This window comes from Oncorhynchus masou, chromosome 15 (assembly GCF_036934945.1).
Source record: "Oncorhynchus masou masou isolate Uvic2021 chromosome 15, UVic_Omas_1.1, whole genome shotgun sequence".
Taxonomy (NCBI): domain Eukaryota; kingdom Metazoa; phylum Chordata; class Actinopteri; order Salmoniformes; family Salmonidae; genus Oncorhynchus; species Oncorhynchus masou.
Genome location: NC_088226.1, coordinates 61,386,987 through 61,412,031, shown reverse-complemented (window position 1 = coordinate 61,412,031; position 25,045 = coordinate 61,386,987). Strand labels below are relative to the sequence as shown.

At 41.1% G+C, this 25,045-nt stretch overlaps 2 protein-coding genes across 4 annotated transcripts; both read left to right on the top strand.

Annotated features, from left to right (window-relative positions):
* Nucleotides 1–1,685: 1,685 nt before the first annotated feature.
* On the top strand, nucleotides 1,686–8,670 carry LOC135556601 (synaptotagmin-1-like). Of its 2 annotated transcripts, none has more exons than XM_064989926.1 (9): nucleotides 1,686–1,830; nucleotides 3,723–3,845; nucleotides 4,339–4,508; nucleotides 4,756–4,842; nucleotides 5,117–5,284; nucleotides 5,438–5,605; nucleotides 5,764–5,881; nucleotides 6,210–6,343; nucleotides 6,551–8,670. In XM_064989926.1, the coding sequence occupies exons 2-9, from the start codon at nucleotides 3,737–3,739 to the stop codon at nucleotides 6,788–6,790; spliced, it is 1,194 nt and encodes a 397-aa protein (XP_064845998.1). In that variant the 5' UTR covers nucleotides 1,686–1,830; nucleotides 3,723–3,736; the 3' UTR covers nucleotides 6,791–8,670. The 2 variants fall into 2 exon arrangements, with proteins under 2 accessions (XP_064845998.1, XP_064845997.1); XM_064989925.1 differs by lacking the exon at nucleotides 1,686–1,830 and adding an exon at nucleotides 2,054–2,332.
* Nucleotides 8,671–12,601: 3,931 nt separating this feature from the next.
* LOC135556600 (uncharacterized) lies at nucleotides 12,602–23,356 on the top strand. 2 transcript variants are annotated; one of them, XM_064989923.1, is made up of 5 exons: nucleotides 12,602–12,799; nucleotides 13,472–13,569; nucleotides 13,701–13,787; nucleotides 14,559–14,743; nucleotides 19,476–23,356. In XM_064989923.1, the coding sequence occupies exons 2-5, from the start codon at nucleotides 13,482–13,484 to the stop codon at nucleotides 20,379–20,381; spliced, it is 1,266 nt and encodes a 421-aa protein (XP_064845995.1). In that variant the 5' UTR covers nucleotides 12,602–12,799; nucleotides 13,472–13,481; the 3' UTR covers nucleotides 20,382–23,356. The 2 variants fall into 2 exon arrangements, with proteins under 2 accessions (XP_064845995.1, XP_064845996.1); XM_064989924.1 differs by having other exon boundaries at nucleotides 12,602–13,569.
* Nucleotides 23,357–25,045: the final 1,689 nt, after the last annotated feature.

Genomic DNA, 25,045 nt, shown 5'->3' with positions numbered 1-25,045 from the left:
TGCTCACATGCATGCTTCAGTGTTGCTTGCCTCGAAACGATCATAAAAGGCATTAAGCTTGTCTGGTAGGCTCATGTCACTGGGCAGCTCATGGCTGGGTTTCCCTTTGCAGTCTGTAACGAGATACAAAATTCCTCATAATTGAGTAGCAATCCTTCTGCATTAAAAAGTTGACTGACCAGTAGGATATGATTATTGAACCAGTTCTTAAAAAAGAAAGACTTGATTCTATACAAAATATCTTTACTGTTCCAAATGAAATACCTATGCGGGGAAAAATGATGTTCAAATATTAATGACCACGCTAAGAATACTTGTCTATGAAAAGCAGATCATTTTGTAGGAATCTTATCAATGTTATAGCTACAAAATAACATAAATTTGAAGCCACCAAAACGGAAGAAGATATAATGAGGGATGAAATTCCGACTTTAAGTTGGATTCTTTAAGAAATGTTTAGCCCAATTTATCTCAAAAGTCTTATTCAATGTAGAAAATGTTAAAAAAAATTGAGACCACTATTTCCATGTGTTCATAACGACATATTTCCTAATATTATGTGTACGATTCCTCCAGATGATGTTGAAAAGCATCTGGTCAACGAGAATCCAGATTTAGGCATCACATATAATTGAACAGTTACATTTCACGTCATGCTGTTCATATGAATAATTAATGATAATTTACCGGTTTCTCGCAGTTATTTATATTGGGAAAAGGGAGTGGTTTTAGGTGATAAATCTTGGTAACTGGGTTCCTGCCCTTCAACCCTAATCGGGATTGCACACCATTGAAACCATCCATCTTGATAAAGTGGAAGAGAGTGAAAAAAATGAAAAAATAACCCAAACAATCTCATACTCCAAGTTTTTTTATTAAAACAAAAGTAAAATGTCAATAGACTCGCGAATAGGCATTTGTGCACAATGGTCTTTTTGAATAGACTATAATGACAAACTTCAACATGTGAGGAACAAATAATGCAGAATAAGGAATCATTTGGAACAGTGCTTGGATCGCCTTTATATACTGTATATCCCACATCAGATTGCCCTACCTTGTTTGCCTTGCTACAGTGTTTTTCCGTACTGAGAAAAAGATACTGAACCAACACTGCTATCTGCTGCACAGGAGTAGTAGGACATGCAAAACTACACAAGTTATCCCCTAAAAACGAATATTATTATAATCAAGGTCATATTTGTACTCCAAAATTAATATTAAGAAAAACTACAGCTTAACCTTATTGATAAGATTCTTAATATTTGATTGGATTTGTTATGGAAACCATATAGCCACAGCGGAAGCTATGGTTATTATTAGCAACTATTTAAATATGTATTTTTTATAAATGCATGACAACTTTCAACATGAATAAAAGTCAGAGAGCTCCATCGATAGAGTACATGTAGATTGAATATGATTGGAGATAAATATCAATAGTTATTTGCTCAATAAAAAGACTATTGACTCATGGAGGGACCGATGTTACCCTGTTGTAACTGAACCGGTTCAGTCTAGGCATCTTCTATGTTAATGCAAATGTTTGTGTTTTTAACCTTGGTTTCCTTTCAAGATGGAATATGATACCTTACTGTAGTATTGGTTCATCCCATGTTTACACAACATATCCAGACTGCTGTTATACTGTTCTACACCGTGTGTACATGAGGCGTGATGGTGTGTTGAGGAAATACATCAAAGCTTCCTATCATCTACAAATTGTAACAACATGGAGGGAAGGGATGATTGGGATCAAGAAATAGACTGGACACATCATTGGATTTCACATTTCTGGAAACAAATGTGTCAATTATCATTGGAGAAAAGGTGAGTAAATCAATTTACCAGTGTGATATTTACACATTTAGAAGTAACCCACTCAATCACCATTACAGAAAAAATATTGTAAACCATAATACACAGTTTATTGAGCTGTTTAATACTAGTAAAAAGCATCGGTAACATAATTTACTCAAACATTTTATTGTAAATGAAAGTGTGATACTGCAGGACAATATTGAAGGCTACGCCCTAACTGAGATGACCTTTCTTTGCTTAGCAATGAACTATGTGAAATGCATGTATTGGTCTAAGCAGAAGAATAGCTATTTATCTTCCACATGAGACCACTTCTTGATCAAACACTTTATACAGAATGTTTATGGGCCGATCCAGCCACTTTCAGGCTTTCAGGGCCAAGTGACTTCCTTCCCCTCATTTGTTATAATCCCTCCCTGTTGCTGGAGAACTGCATGGGTGAATGATAAAGCAATACAGTCTTCAAGTAGGCTACAGTAATAAGGTTACAGACTACGCTGGTACTGAAACAGTGAGTACTACTTTAGTTTTTACTTGTACGTTTCCCTATATTGTAAGTAAAACCTGATTCTCTCAGAATATAGGTATCTATTAATAAAAAATGTTTTTTGCTGTTGTATGGTTGTTGGTTGTGTTCATGTGAACAAAGACTCAAGCTCTTGTGATACAAGCTCTTGTGGTACTCTGTTTTTTAATTACCTTTGTTCTGACACTCAAATTCTGTGTCTTCGAACTAGCAGCTACAGTATAAAACACCTTGTATTGGGTTTTAGGGATAATGTCCATTGGGTGTGAATTTCTTTGTATTGACTGTTCCTTACCTTTGACACATTCCAATTGGAAAGCACCTGTATGAATGTATTTACGTCATGTAAAGCAAAGAAAAGTAATCCGCCGTGCTGTGGTCATTTAGAAAGGGATGTTATCAGAGAGTGCAGCACACCCTGTTTTAAGTTGCCTGTGTGGAGCTGTCAGCACTCAACCATGCAGTTGTTTAACAATGGTGGTGGCTAAGTATTCACTCTCCTCTGTCATTGCAACCAAGTTTTTGGGAGCGGAGGCACAATATTTTGTGTGTAAGAAAGAATGGGTGTTGGCTACAACTTGAGTTTAAACCAGTGGTGTAAAGTACTTAAGTAAAAATACTTTCAAGTACTACTTAAGTTGTTCTTTAGGTATCTGTACTTTACTATACAAAAGTTTTACTTTTCCTCCACTACATTCCTGAAGTAAATAATGTACATTTTACTCCATACATTTTCTCTGACATCCAAAAGTACTCGTTACATGTTTAATGCTTAGCAGGACAGAAAATGGTCCAATTCACACACTTATCAAGAGAACATCCCTGGTCATCCCGGCTGCCTCTGATCTGGCGGACTCACTAAATACAATTGCTTAATTTGTAAATTATGTCTGAGTGTTGGAGTGAGCCCCTGGCTATCCGTAAATTTAAAAAAAACAAGAAAATCATTTAATCTGGTTTGCTGAATATAAAGAATGTGAAATGATTTATACTTTTAATATACTTAAGTATATTTAAAACCAAATACTTTTAGACTTTTACTCAAGTAGTATTTTGCTCGGTGACTCAATTTTACTTGAGTAATTTTCTATTAAGGTATCTTTATTTTTACTCAAGTATGACAATTTGTTACGTTTTCCACCACTGGTTTAAGTTTTGATCTCCAAACAGTTATCTGTTAACCTAACAAAAATGGTTTGAGGCAAAGAAAATGATTAGTGCTTTATCTTACCAGAGGAGACTGATGAGGATCAACAGTACAGTAACTGTGTTAAAGTAGAAGTTGGGGTCAATAAACACAGTAGCAACCTGAGCTATGAACTAACCACATTGCTTTTCCTCATTGTCTGTGTTTTCTGTTTGTGCTCGATTCTAGGCCACCGCGACACCATGTTTCCTACACTCCCATTAGCTAAGGGCACCGTAACCCCTAACACTACAGCCAGCCACACCACCGCCGCTCCCGGGTTTATAGACCAGCTACTGAACAAGATTCCCTGTGAGTAACCCCTAAATCCCCCCGCCTCTCACTCTACCCCCCCTCCTCTGCCCCCCACCCCTCCTGAGTGGGCACCCCTATGCTGCCCCCCTTCTGTCCCACTTTCAACAGACATGGCAGGGGAGAGCTGCCTGCCTGGACACCTGTCTTCATGTGTCATATCTAATTCCACTCCCAACACACATTTCTTAGCTCTCCATTTTCACTTATTATACAAGTTTATATCTCCTGAATCTTGCTGACTGTGCTCTTGCTGCATGCTTCAGATGTGTGTCATAGTGAGACAAGTTGACTACACTGACTCTCTCAAGACTCGGCAGCTAGGGGCTGCTACTCTCACATAAATACAAGGCGTATGTCTTTTCGAATAGCTCTCCATTTCTACTTGTTACAAGTTCATCTCTCCTTAATCCTGCTGGCTGTGCTCTTGCCTCATGCTTCAGATGTGTGTCACAATGAGACAAACTGCTGTCTTTTTTTTTGTCTCACTCAGTGCCAAGATGGGCCATTTACACCATCTTTGCTGTCATTGTCTTGGTGTTTTTGGTGTGTATTATATGCATCTGTGCGAAATGCTGCTGCAAGAGCAAGAAAAAGATCAAAAAGAAGCCGGACAATCAAATCAATCTACAAGGGGTGATTGGTTCCTCGACTACATCGCTAGTAAGTACTGGGAGTAGTAGTCGTCAAAGCTAGATCTTGGTGGGATAGCGCAGAGCGTCTGCTCCAGCGTCTGCTCCATTCCATTTATTTTTGTTTAGACTGGTCGCCGTTGTGAAGAAGGAGTGAGGTAGAGGTGCAGCTTTAGCTCCTCATGTCTGTTAGGATGGGCCGCTGATTGAGGGATTGGTTGGCTGGCCGATGAATGTGATTGGCTGGTTCAAGGTATGACAGTGTTCTTGATGGGCAGGTCCAACATGGCTCGGATGATGCAGGCTACGGCTCAGCTAAAAACCGGGGGAGACTACTCTATTCTCTGGAATACAAGGCACAAGAGGTTAGAATTAACTTGATTAGTCTTTTGAACTTGTAACTTGATCAAACTACTGTAGCCACCACAAGCCATAGATCCAGAGTTCCCCTTTGATCACAGATTAAACAAGATATTAATTATCACACATATAAAGAGAAATGTCTTCTTTTTCAAAATATCACTGAAGTAGAATTCAGTGTGTATTTATTTTTCTACCATACAGTGATATCTTGTTTTTCTGGCACCCTTATCTTCCCCTACTATCTTTGACTATCCTGCCATCTCTCATACCCTGCAGCTGACAGTGGGGCTCAAAGAGGCTGCAGCTCTGACAGCCATGGACCGGAGTGGCACCTCTGACCCCTATGTTAAAGTCTACATCACTCCCAACAAGTCAAAGACATTCGAGACTAAGGTCTACAGGAAAACCCTCAACCCTGTGTTCAATGAACACTTCACATTTAAGGTATTTGAAGGGTATTATACACATGTTATTATAGCAGTATTACCAGACAGTATACCAATTTGAGAGGTTTTTAAACTGTTTTACATACCATACACAGTGTGAGTCTGTGTTTCTGCACCACTCTTGACCCGTGCCTGACTGTCTTGTGTCCAGATTGACAAGGCTGAGCTCAATGAGTCCACCATAGTCATGAAAGTGTTCGACTTCGATAGATTCTCCAAACACGACATCATCGGGGAGCTGAGGCTGCAGCTCGGAATCATCGACTGGAACCATGTGATTGAAGAGTGGGAAGACCTGAGAGAACCCTCCAAGTTTGAGGTCAGGAGATTTACTTGATTTCTGGAACCAAATAGTGCAGGTCAAAAGTTTTTTTTCAAACAGCATTTGAATATCACAAAGTTGTTAAATCTAGCCATAGGCCTACTTTGCCTTGACATCTATAGGCCCACATACTGAATTTCCACGTGTGATTACAGGATGAAATTCTGGGGGAGATCTGCTTCTCGTTGCGCTACGTCCCCACCACTAACAAGTTGACTGTTGTCATCCTGGAAGCCAAGAACTTAAAGAGTATGGACAAAGGGGGCTCATCAGGTAGGTGGAAGCCTGGCTCTCTGAGAGGAAGACTGAGTGGTTGTTTAGCTGAAGAGGCTAGTTATGATTAGCCTGGAATCCAGACCTGTTTTGTGCTGACATTCCACTCCTTGTTCTCAGTCAGTGTCATGCAACAAACATGTAACACGGAGAAACAAAGAGTGGAATGTTACCACAAAACAGGTCTGGATTCCAGCCTAAGTTATTAATTAAACAAATAATATTCTGTTATTATTGAGGCCAGTTTCGATTATCACAAATAATACTGCATTATTTGTGAGGCAGTGGATGCTCAAAATACTCTCTACTGTACTCATGTACACTGTAGATCCCTATGTAAAAGTGCAGCTTGCTCTGGACAAGAAGAAGTGGAAGAGAAAGAAGACGTCTGTTAAAAAGTCCACACTGAATCCCTACTTCAACGAATCCTTTACGTTTGATGTGTCGTTTGAACAAATTCAAGTAAGTATGATCTTATCTCAGAATATGGCTAAGATGAGGCCAGTTACAAGCTCAACAGCCTGCATGCTATGGAGCCCCAGAAAAGAGGCCATCTCTTTACATTATAATGTTATTTTGTTGGCAAAATCATTTAAACAAAAAGATTATGGGACATTCTCTGTAGAAGCACAGTTTTCAGTGACTGTTCTCTGCTGTCGCTCCCTCTAGAGGGTTCACCTGATGATTTCCGTGTGGGACCATGACAAGTTGAGCAGGAACGACGCCATAGGGAAGATTTTCCTGGGTTGTGATGCTGCAGGGAACCAGCTGAGGCACTGGGCAGACATGCTGTCCAATCCCCGTAGGCCTGTGGCTCAGTGGCACAACCTGCTTTCCAACGAACAAGTGGACTCCACCCTCGACCTCAAACACAGAGTTAGGATCCCCTTCATCAATAAGAACTTTTGAGAAATCTTAGACTCGCTTGCCAGACTCATGGCACTCAAGTGGCTATGGGAAGAGGTTGGAGAAAATCCTCCTCCATGGCCCGGCATAACCAGATTCCTCCTTCTACTTCACTCAGCTAATAGCAGCTTGGAGGCCCTAGCACTTTTAAACAAAATACAGAGCCTTCAGAAAGTATTCACACCCCTTGATTTTTTCAACATTTTGTTGTGTTACAGCCTGAATTTAAAATGGATTATATTGAGATTTGTACGTCACTGTCCTACACACAATACCCTATAATTTCAAAGTGGAATTATGTTTTTAGAAATATTTACAAAAAATATTTTTATGAAAAGCTGAAATGTTTTGAGTCAATAAGTATTGGACCCCTTTGTTATGGCGAGCCTAAATAAGTTCAGGAGTAAAAATGTGCTTAACAAGTCACATAATAAGTTGCATGGACTCTGTGTGCAATTATTGTGTTTAACATGATTTTTGAATGGCTACCTCATCTCTGTACCCCGCACATACAATTATCTGTAAGTTCCCTGAGTCCATTAGTGAATTTCAAACACAGATTTAATCACAAAGACCGGGGAGGTTTTCCAATGCTTCTCAAAGAAGGGCACCTATTTGTACATGAGTAAAAAAATAAAAAGCAGACATTGAATATCCCTTTGAGCATGGTGAAATTACACTTTGGATGCTATATTAATACACCCAGTCACTTCAAAGATACAGGTGTCCTTCCTAACTAAGGAAGAAAACCGCTCAAGGATTTCACCATGAGGCCAATGGTGATTTTAAAACAGTTCCAGAGTTTAATGACTGTGATAGGAGAAAACTGAGGATGGATCAACAACATTGTAGTTACTCCACAATACTAACCTTATTGACAGAGTGAAAAGAAGCAAACCTGTACAAAATAAGGCAATAAGGCACTAAAGTAAAACTGCAAAAAATGTGGCAAAGAAATTAACTGAATGTCATGAATACAAAGCATTACGTTTTAGGGCAAATCCAACATAACACATCACTGAGTACCACCCTTCATATTTTCAAGCATGGTGGTGGCTGCATCATGTTGTGGGTATGCTTGTCATCGGCAAGGACTAGGGAGTTTTTTGGGGGATAAAAATAAGTGGAATAGAGCTAAGCACAGGCAAAAGCCTAGACGAAAACCTGGTTCAGTCTGCTTTCCAACAGACACTGGGAGACAAATTCACCTTTCAGCAGGGCAATAACCTAAAGCACAGTTGCTTACCAAGCCAACAATGAATGTTCCTGAGTGGTCTTGTTACAGTTTAGACTTAAATCAGGCTTGAAAATCTAAGTAATGGCCGTCTAGCAATGATCAACAACAAACTTGACAAAGCTTGAAACATTTTAAAAAGAATAATGTGCAAATATCGTACAATCCAGGTGTGAAAAGCTCTTAGATATTTTCCCAGAAAGACTCACATTTGTAATCTCAGCCAAATGTGATTATAACATGTATTGACTCAGGGGTGTGAATACTTATGTAAATGAAATATTTCTTCATTTCATTTTCAATAAATTTGCTAAAAACATGTTTTCACTTTGTTATTTTGAGGTTTTTGTGTAGATGGTTGCGAAAAAAAATCTATGTAATCCATTTTGAATTTAGGCTATAACACAACAAACTGTCGAATAAGTGAAGGGGTATGAATACTTTCTGAAGGCACTGTAAATGCTGCCATTTTTATAGACATTTCATGATAAACACATGATAATATAGGAATAATAGAATTATAGAAGCTCAACTATTTTCTATGTAGTCCATTGTTTATTGGTTTTATCCTCAGTTTGAATAGCCTTACAGGCAAACTTGAACGCTGCACATATGACTGGCATGTTCATAAAAAAGTAATTACAATTTGTCTCAGTTGTAGAACAATTGTCATAGTGTCTACCTCAAGTTATTCAACAAACACTGCCCCTATATGGAAATATTCTAAAACTCTTACTTGATGGTAATATGCAATACATCCATGTATGGCTTGTAATTTCCCCAAAGCATCTGATTGAATGTGTCTGATTGAATCTCAGATGATGTGCCCTACCTTGAGTCAATTAACCTGAGTTCAGCAGGCTCGTCTCTCCCAGTTGGCACAGGGTTGGTACAGTGGGAAATCAGGGAGCCACAGCAGTGTCAGCCTATAATACCTTTAGATTAACATAGATCCCTATGGGAGGGATAAAACAACAGAAGCAGAGCTTGGAGTCTGAGCCAGCGTTGTCAGCACCTACTGTGCACATGCTCATTATACAGCTACCTAATTAGGAGCTATGTTTTGGACAGAGCACTGGAAGCACTGTGGCCACGACAAGACGGGATGTTGCTTACTGCTCTCACAGGTGGTTAGGTGTAACATATTGAATGGTATGAAATAAGTAAAGGGTTTTTTTCATGGCTTGAGTGCATGTTGTCAAACTTACCCTTAATACAATAGTATTACAACACATTTAGCAATATTGCAACAAATATGGATGTTTGAGTATAACTTACAAAGGTTTAGACTTTAAATCATGATACTTTGATTGAACTGGGTTCTAACCATGCTAGGTCAGTTATCATAGAGGGAAATTCAAAGAAAGGGCTATGCTTATAAGAGGAAATTAGAAGGATTCAAGGAAAATGTCTTCAATCTCCAATTAAATTGGGTTTTTATGGTTGTATTGGAAATTAAATAGACCTTCCCTCATTTCCAATTATAATTTTTAAATGGAAATCAAATAGATTTTCTCAGAATCCTCTCCATTATTCCGGTGAATTGTTACTTCCTGGAAAGAGATGAATGGATGACCAGTGTGTGTGAGAGCAGAACTGCACGTGTTTCCAGAACATAAGGATCTGAGTGATGATCCAACAGCAGAGCCAAACCAAAGGTCATCGCTCACGCTGCTGTGTTTTTCGCCCACTCTGTCCTGTGACACAGGCTCTCCCGCTGGGTGACCTGGCCTGTGGTGAGCCTCCCAACGCTGGGCACAGTAACATCAAAGAGCCCCTGGGAACCATGGAATATGCCTGTTCTGATCCTGACTACAGGCCTGATCAATAAACCATGGATAGCATACTCCCTGGTAGAGTTATTAATCCCACTCCCTGGTAGAGTTAGTAAGCCCACTCCCTGGTAGAGTTAGTAAGCCCACTCCCTGGTAGAGTTAGTAAGCCCACTCCCTGGTAGAGTTATTAAGCCCACTCCCTGGTAGAGTTAGTAAGCCCACTCCCTGGTAGAGTTATTAAGCCCACTCCCTGGTAGAGTTAGTAAGCCCACTCCCTGGTAGAGTTAGTAAGCCCACTCCCTGGTAGAGTTAGTAAGCCCACTCCCTGGTAGAGTTAGTAAGCCCACTCCCTGGTAGAGTTAGTAAGCCCACTCCCTGGTAGAGTTAGTAAGCCCACTCCCTGGTAGAGTTATTAAGCCCACTCCCTGGTAGAGTTAGTAAGCCCACTCCCTGGTAGAGTTAGTAAGCCCACTCCCTGGTAGAGTTATTAAGCCCACTCCCTGGTAGAGTTATTAAGCCCACTCCCTGGTAGAGTTAGTAAGCCCACTCCCTGGTAGAGTTAGTAAGCCCACTCCCTGGTAGAGTTAGTAAGCCCACTCCCTGGTAGAGTTAGTAAGCCCACTCCCTGGTAGAGTTAGTAAGCCCACTCCCTGGTAGAGTTAGTAAGCCCACTCCCTGGTAGAGTTAGTAAGCCCACTCCCTGGTAGAGTTAGTAAGCCCACTCCCTGGTAGAGTTAGTAAGCCCACTCCCTGGTAGAGTTAGTAAGCCCACTCCCTGGTAGAGTTAGTAAGCACACTCCATGGTACCAGACACATCACATGACACCAAGAGTCATTTAGCATGAGGCAAACGGGCAGAAAACAAGCAGATGATCTGTCAATGGGACTCCATCTAATTTATAATGTGGTTGTTCGTTCTCTCTAAGCATATTGTTTGAAGTGCTTCTGGAGTCATTGTTTGCGTAAAGACCCAAGCGTCACAAGCAGGTGCTGAATAATAGGTACAGAGGAGAGAGAAAGGCCTCGGCGAGGCAGGTGTCTTGGCAACAGGCAGGCAGGGCTTTCCCTTGCCGTCTCGCAGGGTTCTTATCGACACATATCTTGCACCTGAAAATTAAGAGCTGAGAAGCTTGAGGGGTTCTTTGAAATGTAAATGGGGCCCACCCACCTACACATCTACCCCCCCCCCCCCCACCCACCTACACACCTACCCACCCACTCTCTGGACGTTGTGTGCCTGTATATCAATGCATTTGTACTACAACAACACTTCATTCACACCGACACCACAAATGCCCTGGACATTTCACAATGGCACCTCAGTCATGACGTTTGTCAGTAAATGTGCAGTATGACACACTGCTGGACTGACTCCTCTGTCATCATGACTATGAGATATTCACCTTAAATTAGAAACCTTTTGATGTTACCTATTGCATGATGCATATTAAATAGAAAGAGGTGTGTGCAGCTTACAATGCTGATATAGAAATTGCTATTGTAACGTTTTCAAGGACACAGTTACAACATCTGGCCTACTATCTCCCTATGCACCACCCTATCTAGTGAGTTCCCTATGTCCTCCATAGTCAGATGGGCTATGTCATTGAGATTCAACTATTCTATCACTATAGGCCTATGTCATAGAGATACAACTATTCTATCACTATGGGCCTATGACACAGAGAGAAAACTATTCTATCTCTATGGGTCTATGTCATAGAGAAAAAAGTATTCTATCACTATGGGTCTATGTCACAGAGATAAAACTATTCTATCTCTATGGGTCTATGTCATAGAGAAAAAAGTATTATATCTCTATGGGTCTATGTCATGGAGATAACACTATTCCATCTCTATGGGTCTATGTCACAGAGAAAAAAGTATTATCTCACTATGGGTCTATGTCACAGAGATAAAAGTATTCTATCTCTATGGACTATGTGCTCAGCTGCTCTGTATGCAGCAGGGTGACATCATGTGACTAGCGTTTCCAGGATACCTGGAGTGCGGCTAAGCTGCCCAATTAAAGCTCGCCTTGAAAACCATTGCCTCATACAGTTTAAGTGATTGCTCTCAATGAGGGTTTGCTTCATGCAGATTGCAACCAGGGTATGACAAGAAGGATTATTTGTCAATTGAGAGGCGACGAGAGAAAATCCAATAAAATCATAGGCTATCACTACACAAGGTGAGTGTTTAAACCTTTTTGAATGTGAATTAGGCATAGGCATCTTTGTATCCCAGATTGTTAGCCTACAAATGATTAAGGAACAATGTGGGATAATATGATGTTCTATGGTAATTTAATATAATGATATAACCATTTAATTATTGAAGAATATAATAATTATATGAGCCTACTCTATTTTTACACAACATTTAAGGTTGTTTTCTACTTTTTCTTTTCGTTATCTGAATTCTTTTTTAAAAAATGTCATGGACTGTCAGTCCCTTGAATCGATTGCCCAGACGATTTTGAGAGTTGCATTTCTCCAGCCCATTTATACCAAACCAATGGGACTGGATCACTATCAGACCAAGATGTCAAGATTTATATTTTAATATTCCATCAAATCAATTGATGACATTTGATACGTCTAATGCAGGAAATATTTGTTCAATTTTGTTTTTTGTATATTCAATACAATTTTTCCTTGACAGAGTTGTCAACACAGGGGCCACAACCGACCCCATTTACTGGGGGTGTATTTATTACGGAAACCGTTTACCGTTTAACAACCAAACGGAAGCAAACAGAGAAAATTGAACGAAATGGGGCGGGACCTATTTGATTTTGTCCAATAGGAACTCTCGTTGGCCTTTTCCTCTTGGAATGGACGGTTTTTGCAAAAAAAATAACAGACGAAACGTTTTGCAACAGAATCGGCATAATGATTACACCTCAGTAGAATTCCTAATCTCGTTATTGAGGTGATTTGTCTACGTGAGCTTCCGTACTGTTCATTCAGCTGAGAGCTGCAAAGAGCGAGTGGATGGGGGGTTTGTGCTATCTGGAATTTCTATCCATTTCATTATTGTTGTATGGACATCTATGCAATAGTGTACTGTTTGTCTACATTATTTAGAATGCGCATTTATTGTGTGTGTGTCTTTTGCTGATTGGCAAACATTCATTAAACAGCGACACTGCACCAACCTGTTCTAGCTAGCTAAATTTGCTAACAGTAGCTAGCTAACTAACGTTAGCAAGCTGTGTGCATACGGCATACCATAGCAGGCAGCAATATTATAATGCAATACATTAATTTAGCAGAAATATGCTATGCTAAAAATGATTTGATTAGGCTCGTTTAGTCAATGCACGGCTTGGCACACGTCCCCAGGAATCCTACCGCTAGCTGATTAACTGGCTGGTAAAAACAGCAGCGAGCCGACGGCCACCACCACAACATGAGTCAGACTAACGTTAGATGTCGGACTCTTTGAATGCTCTCTCTGCTGCTACTCCTCATCATTCATTTCAGTTCTCCGGCGGCAGAGGGAGATTCTCTACTATGACAATTGATATATTTAGTTACCTAGGCTGTGTTGATTGATGGTTACAGATTGTCAGCAGCCATTATCAATACAGATATCGGATAGTTTTGGAAAATGTTGAAACCCATGTTGATCATCAGAATCCTCAATTAATCTGTCTGTCTTGTTCATCAGGAGGCAGAAAATGGAAACCGTGGAAAAATGGAACAAATGCCTAATATCACCTAAATTGTTGGATAGAAAAGTATTTCCCAAACAAAATGGCAAGACAGGTACTTGTTCTTCATGGGTTGCACTTTTAGTAATGTACACAAAAAACAATGTTGCTTAACAAGTCATCATGTATGAATGAATGGTAAATGAAAATACAGAACTGAAAATATAAATGTTCTTTCATTCACAGGCATGATTGTGAAGCATCTTCACAACACATTCAGACTTCAACATAGTTTACAGATACAGTCCATCAGTCGCTCAGAATGTGCCACTGGTAAGAAAATATTTGTCCTGAAACATAGTGCCCTTTTTTATCCTGGTAATATTTCAATGTTGACTATTTTTTTGAGCACTGCATCCTAAATGTTGGGGTTGGGTTTTTGCTAATCTGTTTTAGCACTATGCATTAGCTACAACATATACAGAGGGTTCATTCTTATCATAACTAATTACATTGTAACACAGGTAAATATTCACACTGCCTTTGTCAGTCAGGGATATCTCAGTGTTAATGTTTAGCCCCTCCGCAAGCAACAATTGGTCTAATATGAAAGGCTCCATTTTCTAGTACAAGGTTTCCCAAACTCGGTCCTGGCACCCTCCCCGGGTAAACAGTTTGGTTTTTGCCCGAGCGCTACACAGCTGCTTCAAATAATTAAAGCTTGATGATGAGTTGGTTATTTGAATCAGCTGTGCAGTGCTAGGGCAAAAGCCAAACTGTTTACCTGGAGAGGGGACCAGGACCGAGTTTGGGAATCCCTGTACTAGTAGAACAGAAATGGCAACATTCACAGAGTGGTTGAGCTATTTATAAAACCACAGATGTGGTACTGACTATCCTTTTGCTTGTATGAGGCACTATGCTGTTGAGGCCTTTCTTGTAGTTCTAATTAAAATTGTAAATGAGAACTTGTTCTCAACTTGCCTACCTGGTTAAATAAAGGTGGAAAAAAAATACAAGTTCAAGAAACATTATAACCGCAAAGTTACAGAACTTGGCAAGGCGTAATCTCTGGATGTTTTCCTACCTGTATATGTAATTCAGGCTCCTGTCCAAATTTGATGATGAGTAGGAATGAGCACCACGAGCCTCGGCCTGTCCCTGTTGCCCTCACCCCCCAGCTTGTCCCAAGGGCCCACCGGCCCCTCTGCCTCTCCGTCTCCTCAGATAGCAATGGCCGCTTCAAAGCTCTGGAGACCCAAGAGTGGAAGAACAATCTCAAAGCCCAGGTATGTCTGTCTACTAGGCCTATACTGGTGGGTTTCCCCATCAGTGACTACTGTTAGCCATGTGGGTGACTGTAGTACTTGCATTGTAACCAGGGGATGGAACCAAAATTCTTTGCCCAGAACCACAATTTCTTTCTTTCTGTTCCACTGTTTCGACTAGCAAAATAAAGTTCTGAACCAGTTCGAACACCAAAAAATAAACTGTTTATCGTTCCTTTTTGTTCCCTTTTAAACCGCTGAAATCAAATTACTTCACCAATGAATAGAGCTGCTTGCTATGGAGCTGGCAAGCTATGTACGTTCATGCATTGGACAGACAAGTGTAGCGAAGGGTATGACATGTGACTGACATTGGAATGTCTTTGAACTTCAGAGTTGGCTTAACTAACGTTGGACCAGAGCTAGCCCTTGATTATGAGTTTTTTGAGAGCTAGACCAGAGCTAGCTAAAAAGCTAGCTATAGTGCAATCGGGAAGTATTCAGACCCCTTGACTTTTTCCGTATTTTGTTATGTTACAGCCTTATTCTAAAAATGTGTGAATTGTTTTTCCCCTTATCAATCTATACACAATACCCCATAATGACAAAGCAAAATAGTTTTTTATACATTTTTGCAATTTAATATAAACAATGAAAATATTATCACATTTACGTAAGTATTCAGACCCTTTAGTCAGTACTTTGTTGAAGCACCTTTAGCAGCGATTACAGTCTTGAGTCTTCTTGGGTATGATGCTGCAAGCTTCGCACGCCTGTATTTGGTGAGTTACTTCCATTCTTCTCTGCAGATCCTCACCTCTTGAAACTCCCCATCCCGGATCCGGGATTGTGACTAAGCCTCAGGCTCATTAGCATAACGCAACGTTAACGATTTCTGAAAATCGCAAATAAAATTAAAATAATGCGTTTGCTCTCAAGCTTAGCCTTTTCTTAACAACACTGTCATCTCAGATTTTCAAAATATGCTTTTGAACCATAGAAATTGACTAATTTGTGTAAGAGTATGCAAAGCTAGCATAGCATTTTGTGTAGCATGTAGCACGCAACATTTTCACAAAAACCAGATAACCAAATAAATAAAATCATTTACCTTTGAAGAGCTTCTGATGTTTTCAATGAGGAGACTCCCAGCCACATACCAAATGCGCAGTGTTTCCTGAAAGCGTCTGTGTGTAGGAGAAATCATTCCGTTTTCTACATTGCGCCTGGCTACCGAAACGAACCGAAAATGCAGTCACCTACAACGTGAAACTTTTTCCGGATTAACTACATAATATCGACCGAAACATGGCAAACGTTGTTTGGAATCAATCCTCAAGGTGTTTTTTCACATATCTCTTCATTGACATGCAGTTCATGGAAGCTTGCTTCTCTCTCTGTGCCCCATGGAAAAATACTGGCAGGTGACTTTTGCGCACCAATTTCGGCGCAGGACACCGGGCGGACACGTGGTAAATGTGGTCTCTTATGGTCAATCTTCCAACGATCTGCCTACAAATACGTCACAATGCTGCAGACACCTTGGGGAAACGACAGAAAGGGCAGACTCATTCCTCTTGAGTTCACAGCCATATAAGGAGATCATGAAAGACAGAGCCTCAAAAATCCTTGTCATTTCCTGGATGCCAAGTCATCTTGGTTTTGCCTGAAGCTCACGTTAAAGGGCACGCACAGAGAAGATATTTGTATTTCTGGACACGTCAGAGTGTTTTCTTTCGAACAGTAGCAATTATATGCATAGTCGAGCATCTTTTTGTGACAAAATATCTTGTTTAAAACGGGAACGTTTTTCTTCCAAAAATGAAATAGCGCCACCATAAGTGTAAGAGGTTAAGCTATGTCAGGTTAGATGGAGAGCGTCGCTGCACAGCTATTTTCAGTTCTCTGTTGGATCGGGTTAATTCCGGGCTCTGGCTGGGCCACTCAAAGACATTTAGAGACTTGTCCCGAAGCCACTCCAGCATTGTCTTGGCTGTGTGCTTAGGGTAGTTGTCCTGTTGGAAGGTGAACCTTCACCTCAGTCTGAGGTCCTGAGCACTCTGGGGCAGGTTTTCATCAAGGATCTACCTGTGCTTTGCTCTGTTCATCTTTCCCTCGATCATGACTAGTCTCCCAGTTCCTGCCACTGAAAAACAACCCCACAGCATGATGCTGCCACCACCATGCTTCACTGCAGGGAGTGTGAAAGGTTTCCTCCAGACGTGACGCTTGGCATTCAGGCCAAAGAGTTCCATCTTGGACCAGAGCATCTTGAGTCATTTCTTTGCCTTTTGACAAACTGCAAGAGGACTGTCCTGCCTTTTGCTGAGGAGTGTCTTCTGTCTGGCGACTCTACGATAAAGGCCTGATTGGTGGAATGCTGCAGAGGTGGGAGAACCTTTTCAGAAGGACATCCATCTCCACAGAGTAACTCTAGAGCTCTGTCAGTGACAATTGGGTTGTTGGTCACCTCCCTGACAAAGGCCCTTCTCCCCCGATTGCTCAGTTTGGCGGCCAGCTCTAAGAAGAGTCTTGGTGGTTCCAAACTTCTTCCATTTCAGAATGATGGAGGACACTGTGTTCTTGGGGACTTTCAATGCTGCAGACATGTTTTGGTACACTTCCCCAGATCTGTGCCTCGACACAATCCTGTCTCTGATCTCTACGGACAATTCCTTCGACCTCATGGCTTGGTTTTTGCTCTGACAATTGATGGACCTTATATAGACAGGTGTGTGCCTATCCAAATGATATCCAATCAATTGAATTTACCTCAGGTGGACTCCAAGTTGTAGAAACATCTCAAGGATGATCAGTAGAAACAGGATGGACCTGAGCTCAATTTTTAGTCTCATGGCAAAGGGTCTGAATACTTATGTAAATAAGTTATTTCTGTTTTATATTTGTAATACATTTACAAAAATTTCCACAAACCTGTTTTCGCTTTGAATTTATGGTGTATTGTGTGTAGATTGAGGAGGAAAAACTATTATTTAATCAATTTTAGAGCAAGGCTGTAATGTAACAAGATGTGGAAAAAGTCAATGGGTCTGAATACTTCCCGAATGCACTGTACCAGAAATAAAATAACACGTCTTACATTTTCGTAGATAATAAATCCAATGTGAAACATGAAATCTATAGTGTCCTTAACTAGCATTAAAAAAGTAATGCATTGTTCTCTACACTAAACAAAAATATAAATCCAACATGAAAAGTGTTGGTCCCATGTTTCATGGGCTGAAATAAGATACCAGAACATTTCCATACACACAGTGCTTATTTCTCTCAAATTTTGTCCACATATGTTTACATCCATGTTAGTGAGCATTTCTCCGTTGCCAAGGTAATCCATCCACCTGGCAGGTGTGGCATATCAAGAAGCTGACTAAACAGCATGATCATTACGCAGGTGCACCTTGTGCTGGGGACAATAAAAGACCACTCTAAAATGTGCTGTTTTGTCAGACAACACAATGCCACAGATGTCTCATGTTTTGAGGGAGTGTGTAATTGGGATGCTGACTGCAGGAATGTCCACCAGAGCTGTTGCCAGAGAATACAGTTTTAATTTCTCTACCATAATGTTGTTTTAGAGAATTTGTCAGTACGTCCAACTGGCCTCACAACCCACGTGTAACCATGCCAGCCATGGACCTCCACATCAGGCTTCTTCACCTGCAGGATCGTCTGAAACCAGCCATCCAGACAGCTGATGAAACTGTGACCTGACTGCAGTTGGGTGTCGTAACCGACTTCAGTGGGCAAATGCTCACCTTCGATGGCCACTGGCATACTAAAGAAGTGTGCTCTTCACAGATAAATTCTGGTTTCAACTGTACTGGGAAGATGGCAGACAGCGTCTATATAGCATTGTGTTGGCGAGCGGTTGGTGATGACATAGTGAACAGAGTGCCCCATGGTGGCAGAGTGCCTGTATTCCAGCCATGTGAAATCCATAGATCAGGGCCTAATGCATTTATTTAAATTGACTGATTTCCTTGTGTACTGTAACTCAGTAAAATCTTTGAAATGGTTGCGTTTGATGTTTTTGTTCAGTGTAAAATCTCTCCCTACCTTCTGAATGATGCCTGTAACATCAGTAGCTACAGTAGACTATGCTTCGGGGGAAGGGTCAGATACCCTACACATGGGGCGGCAGGGTAGCCTAGTGGTTAGAGCGTTGGACTAGTGCCCGGAAGGTTGCAAGTTCAAACCCCCGAGCTGACAAGGTACAAATCTGTCGTTCTGCCCCTGAACAGGCAGTTAACCCACAGTTCCTAGGCCGTCATTGAAAATAAGAATTTGTTCTTTACTGACTTGCCTGGTTAAATAAAGGTAAAATAAAAAAATTAAAAAAACACACACTGGCAAAGATCTCCAGCTGGCAGGCAGACACTGGAATTAGTTTCTGAGTTGACAGTGAGGGCTTTGCATAGGCGCTTTTTTTTTTTTTTGTGGGACTGGAAAAAAATGTCCGGAATGTTAAATAACGTTAACCGGTTCCCATGCTTTAAAAAAATAATGGCTCTGTTCCAGAACAATGTAGATCACATTTGTTGTCAGTTCTGGTTCTGTTCCTCTAAAATAAATTACCTTTTCGTTTCCAACCCCTCATTGTTACTAGTATTTTAATGTATTGCTGACATCCCAAAATGAATTTCTTTGAAAAAATTTCTCTCCTATCTTTAGGTATGGTGCCCTACTTCAGTATGCTTTGTGTGTGTTTTATGTTGTTTGTGTCTCACTTCAGATGGAGCAGGCCCACAGTGCAGGAGCAGCCAGCAGCACAGGCTCCCTGGAGAGGGCCTCATTGTTTTGTGCCTCTGGTTCCACCACGGCCTCCAGCTCTGGCCTATCCAGCCCTGTGGAGAACCTCACCAAGAGCAAGTCCTCCAGCCGCTTCTCCCTATTTTCCCCTCCCTGGAACAGTAGCTCAGAGTCCGACTCCAACCCTCCCTCCCGCTCCGGCTCCAAGAAGCTGCGTAACTACAGCATGAGAGCTGCCACAGGTCCGGCCGGGGTGGGGTCAGTGGGCAGGGCGGGTCCACCAGATACCCCAGACACGCCCAAACAGAACGTCCCGGAACACTTCCAGTACTCTGAGCCCGTCATCTCCAAAGTGACGGACTACATCTTCGTGGGCAACCTGAACGCAGCGTACAATGGGCGCACGCTGTGTCGCAACAACATTGACAGCATCATCGACATGAGCAGCATGCCAGGGGACTCCGGCCCAAGTCTCAGCCTTATCCCCTGCACCTGCTCCCGAGGAGCCCGCCACAGCTGGTCCCGCCTCAAGGTGGACATCTGTGATGTCCCAGACGCACTGGGCGAGGGAAGCCCCGCCCTGAAGCAGCACTGCTTCGAGGACATCAACGAGTGCATCGAGGCTTCCACGGAAAAAAGGAAACGAGTGCTGGTCCACTGCCGTGACGGATACTCCCTGGCTCCGACCTGTATCATCCAGTACCTCATGGTGAAGCAGAATATGCGGCTGATCTCGGCTTATGAACTGCTGAGGGCCAAGTACCCCGTTAACATCAGGGAGTGTCACCAGAATGTGCTGGTGAGCCTGGAGAGAGCTCTGCGGCCTGGAGGCAATGTGGACCCAGAGTGCTTCAAGCAGGCTATCTCAAGGAAAGTGGCCTGGACCTGACCTGGCTCCTCCCCCTCCACTCCCCTTTCCCTGTAGTTTGGCCCTCTTTATTTTTCTAATCTAACCGTGGCATTCAATGGATATTTTTCTATGGACAATTTTTGAAAGGCAGCTTTACTTTCTGTCATAGTCAACTGGATATGGAGATGTTGCCACTAACAGTGAGCTTCAAAAGTATTGGGACAGTGACACATTTCTTTATGTTTTGGCTCTGTACTTCAGCACTTTGGATTTGAAATGAAACGATGACTGAGGTTAAAGTGCAGACGGTGAGCTTAAATTTTAGGGTATTTTCACCCATATCTGGTGAACCATTGTAGAAGTGTTTAGAAACCATATTATATTCTTATTTACAATAAAAGTGACACCAAAATGACACTACACATTATTTACCATTAATTTCTATTGAGCACAAAATAATCTGAAACACACCAAAGCAAATGCCTCTAACAAGTTTGTAGAGTCTCACAAGCTTGATGTAATCTTTGCGTGCTAGGAATATGGGACCAAATACTACACTTTTGACCAGTTTAATACAAATATAAGTGAATTTGTCCCAATACTTTAGTACAGCACTTTTTGCACATACCTTCTTAACGGTTCACCTGATATGGATGAAAATACCCTAAAATTAAAGCTGACAATCTGCACTTTAACCTCAGTCATCGTTTCATTTCAAATCCAAAGTGCTGAAGTACAGAGCCAAAACGACAACAAATGTCAGTCCCAACACTTTTGAAGCTCAATGTACTTGCGACACATCAAAATGCTTGTGAAAATGTAAATGCAAGTTGATGTATTTGTCCTCTTCTGAGCCCGTGAATTTGACTTTGATGTTTCTCCATAAGCGATTAGATGTTTTACTCTTTACGTCTGCTAGACATGGAAAATGTTTCATTCTAGATGGTGACTTCAGGCTGAATAAGCCCTGTGCTACCTTGGTTTTATTGTGGTTGTGTTTTTATTTCAGGGGAATTTGAATGGGAGTTCTCAGGAGAACTAATGATGATGTCATTCCAATATAGCTGCAAACACTGCTGATCTAATCTGAAAGCTCTGTGTGAATAATGGAGGATGTCACTGCTCTCTTGGATCTACATTGGTCAACCACAGGAGCAGATCATTACTGTACTTTATCAGCGACATGCAGGGGACTTTGCACATGGATGCCGATTTGTTGTTGTTGTAAATCCTTCCCTCACACCTCAATTGGTCTGTGACCCTCCTGCCACAGACAGACATAACAATGTGGTAGCCTCCTCAAGACATTTTCTATTATGGTTCAGAAGACCAGGTGGAAGACAATGATTTATCATAGATCATCCTCTATGAGGAAAACTAACTTACATGACGTTCCCTATCACTTTAACTCACCGTTGTAAACATTTGCTGTGCTACTTCTTGGAAACTGTGGCTTTGTAATTTCAGCTGTTGTGTATGCAATGAAAATGGATGGTCAGTATCTATCTCTCTGGAATGTCAGTATTAGTATATTATAAATCAGACTGAATGGTGATTCAGTGTTGTACTGCGGGAAATTCTATTGCACTACCTAAAAAGGTTCTCCAGAAATGCACAGTTTGATGGGGTATTAGTAAGCTGACATGAATTTAAACACCAGTTAACTTTTTATTGTCATTGTTCTGTGGTATGGAAATGTATTTTTAAAATTATTGTTTTGAAGACTTTGTGCTCTCGTGTTCGATTCAGTTAATTTGGTCCCAATATTCTTCCCTTAAAAGGGACAGTTTGTTCAAAAGTAATATTTCAATTATTTTACTTATCTTGGAAGTAGTCATAGACCAGTAGTGACTACGTCTAGGATTAGGGTTTCATTATTTTGCTTCAGCCACAACAGGCTAAATGTTAGCATTCTCTACCTCAACACAAGGGTTGAATGTTGCCCACCTTTAGAACTGTCTGAATTGCAAAATCAACTCAAATTAACATAACATTGGAAAGCAAAACTTTATCTCCAGGGAGTTGTGTAGAGGCTCATATGATTTATAAAATAGTTAAATTTCTGTTAAAAAAAGAAAAAAAAGATGGCTTGTTACAGTAATTTATCATATTCCTAAAATGCCACTGATCCAATGTTATTGTAGTATGATTATGATCATTAACCACTTTTATCTGACAGATTTAATATTAGAAATGCTTATTTTTGTCAGCAGTGGTTGTAGTACATGTTTGTTGTTCTGTGACCAGTATGGGTGGAATGGAAGCTTCAGTACATGAGTATGGTGCCTTTGCTTGAATTTGTCTTGTGCGACTGTACAGTGACACTTGCACACTTTGTATGCAGTTGTTGGGCGTTGATAAACATTTTTCTACTTTAAAATGTTGCCTTTTGATGCTGTCAATGTTTTTAATTGGAATACATGACGTAAGGATCTTATGAAAGAATACAGTTATGTGAATTGGTTATTGCTGTAACATGTTTTGGTGGTCAGTGAGTGCACAGTCTTATGTACTATGCGAAATGTGGCTGTGACCATTCATCCATGATGTGATCAGGGTTACAGAATGACCCTAACTTTCCCAAAATTTCCAGGTGTTCCAGAAATCCTTTTTGGGGGATTCAGGATTTCCTGTGTATTCCCACCTGATTCCTGGAATCTACCAACTGGGATTTCTGGAAAACCTGGGAATTTATAAACCCTAGATGTGATGATTCAACATTTTGTGCACTTCTGCACGCCATACAATTTAGGCCATAGACAGATGTTTTAACAATTTCATGGTGAATATACTATATTTAAAAATAAACGGTTATAGAAGGTTTAGTTGACCCTTGTGATGGTGTCTTTGGGTCGTCTCTCAACTGGTTTGGTTTTAAAACTTGTTCTCAGGTGAACTGTATAATGGCCCAGAATGTTTTGACTGAACTGTATATGAAACCAGAATATGTGAAGCTACGCATTTCCTGTCGAGTTTTCGGTAGGTGTACATATTAAAAAAGACGTTACATCATTGCCATATGTATATTGTTTGACCGGATTATTCTGTATAGAAACGTAAACAAAGTTGAGTCTTTGTGTTCTCAGGGTTCTATTCATTAGTGTATACCATAGCAAATGTTGCAAAACTTTTTGCAACAAAAATAAGTTTCTTATCAGCTCAGGTTCAGGTAGTCCATCCCCATTTCTGTCCGTTTTCTTCCGTTTGATGTCTAGTGAATTTACACAAGGCTAATCTTAGATTCCCCACATCAATATCATTCGTGATATGAACAAGTGCACTCGGGGAGGGCGGAAAGGGTAGAAAATCATAGGAAAATGGGGGCTTCAAGGTTTGATTTCGAGCATCAGAAAACTATTATTCTGAAGAAATTACATCTTGAAGAAATTACATCTTGACAACATCAGAAATTCCTGCAGAGGGTGAGGGGGGGCTTGCTGACCCTGACCCCATCACAGTATTATTAGCCTTATTCCACACACAGCGCTAACACACTGCTGCTGTGGCCTGTCTGTCACCAGCCTCCATGACTTCTATGACCTGCACGACTTCAGCTTTCCCTTCCTTTATTCCATCGCCCCTCTTCTGGCTCTCACTGGTCCTTAAGTACTACATATCCCCACAGTTTGCCTCTCCCCTCCCATCTCCCCCATTCCCAGGCTGCTGTATTCACTTACCCACCTGTCCAACCCATTAGTGATGTGACGTCTGCAAAGAGCCTTTTTCATGCGATCGGGCATTTGATATCATTCCAGCCCTTTGCCCATTGTAACACAGTGTTAGATTTAATGTAGTCTGGCTGTCTGGAAGAAACAGCTCTTCAGCTAACGTCATACAATGAATCATACCATACTGTAAATGGCACTAAATTAAGCATTCATATTCAGTGGCAGATATTACATATAATATTATTACTAAAACAAACATTCTTCTGTTTAGTATAAACACTTTTTCTCAGTGCTATGGTGACCGCCACTTCAACCTGATATGTTCTGGAAGAAATGCCAAAGCATGATGCTGGTATATATTGATTCTCCTCTAACACGTCACCATTAACTGCTCACTGATTCTCTAAAGTAGCTTGCGCTGTGCTGTTGTTACTTCTGGTTAATTATACAAGTCCATTGGTCATTTCATGTACAGCTTCCTGAATAGTCTTCAGTGTGCAGCCAAAACAAATTCCCTGGACCGTTCCCTCCATTCCCTCCTTCTTTTCTTCAGCCTGCTCAAACTGGTGGTGGTGGTATCACACTGCCACTTCTCTGTAGAACTCTTTCTGAATGGTCATCTCCCTATCAAACGCACTAACAACCCTAGCCGTCTCTCAGTTCTTCACACTTTCTGAATGGTCATCTCCCTATCAAACGCACTAACAACCCTAGCCCTGTCTCTCAGTTCTTCACACTTTCTGAATGGTCATCTCCCTATCAAACGCACTAACAACCCTAGCCCTGTCTCTCAGTTCTTCACACTTTCTGAATGGTCATCTCCCTATCAAACGCACTAACAACCCTAGCCCTGTCTCTCAGTTCTTCACACTTTCTGAATGGTCATCTCCCTATCAAACGCACTAACAACCCTAGCCCTGTCTCTCAGTTCTTCACACTTTCTGAATGGTCATCTCCCTATCAAACGCACTAACAACCCTAGCCCTGTCTCTCAGTTCTTCACACTTTCTGAATGGTCATCTCCCTATCAAACGC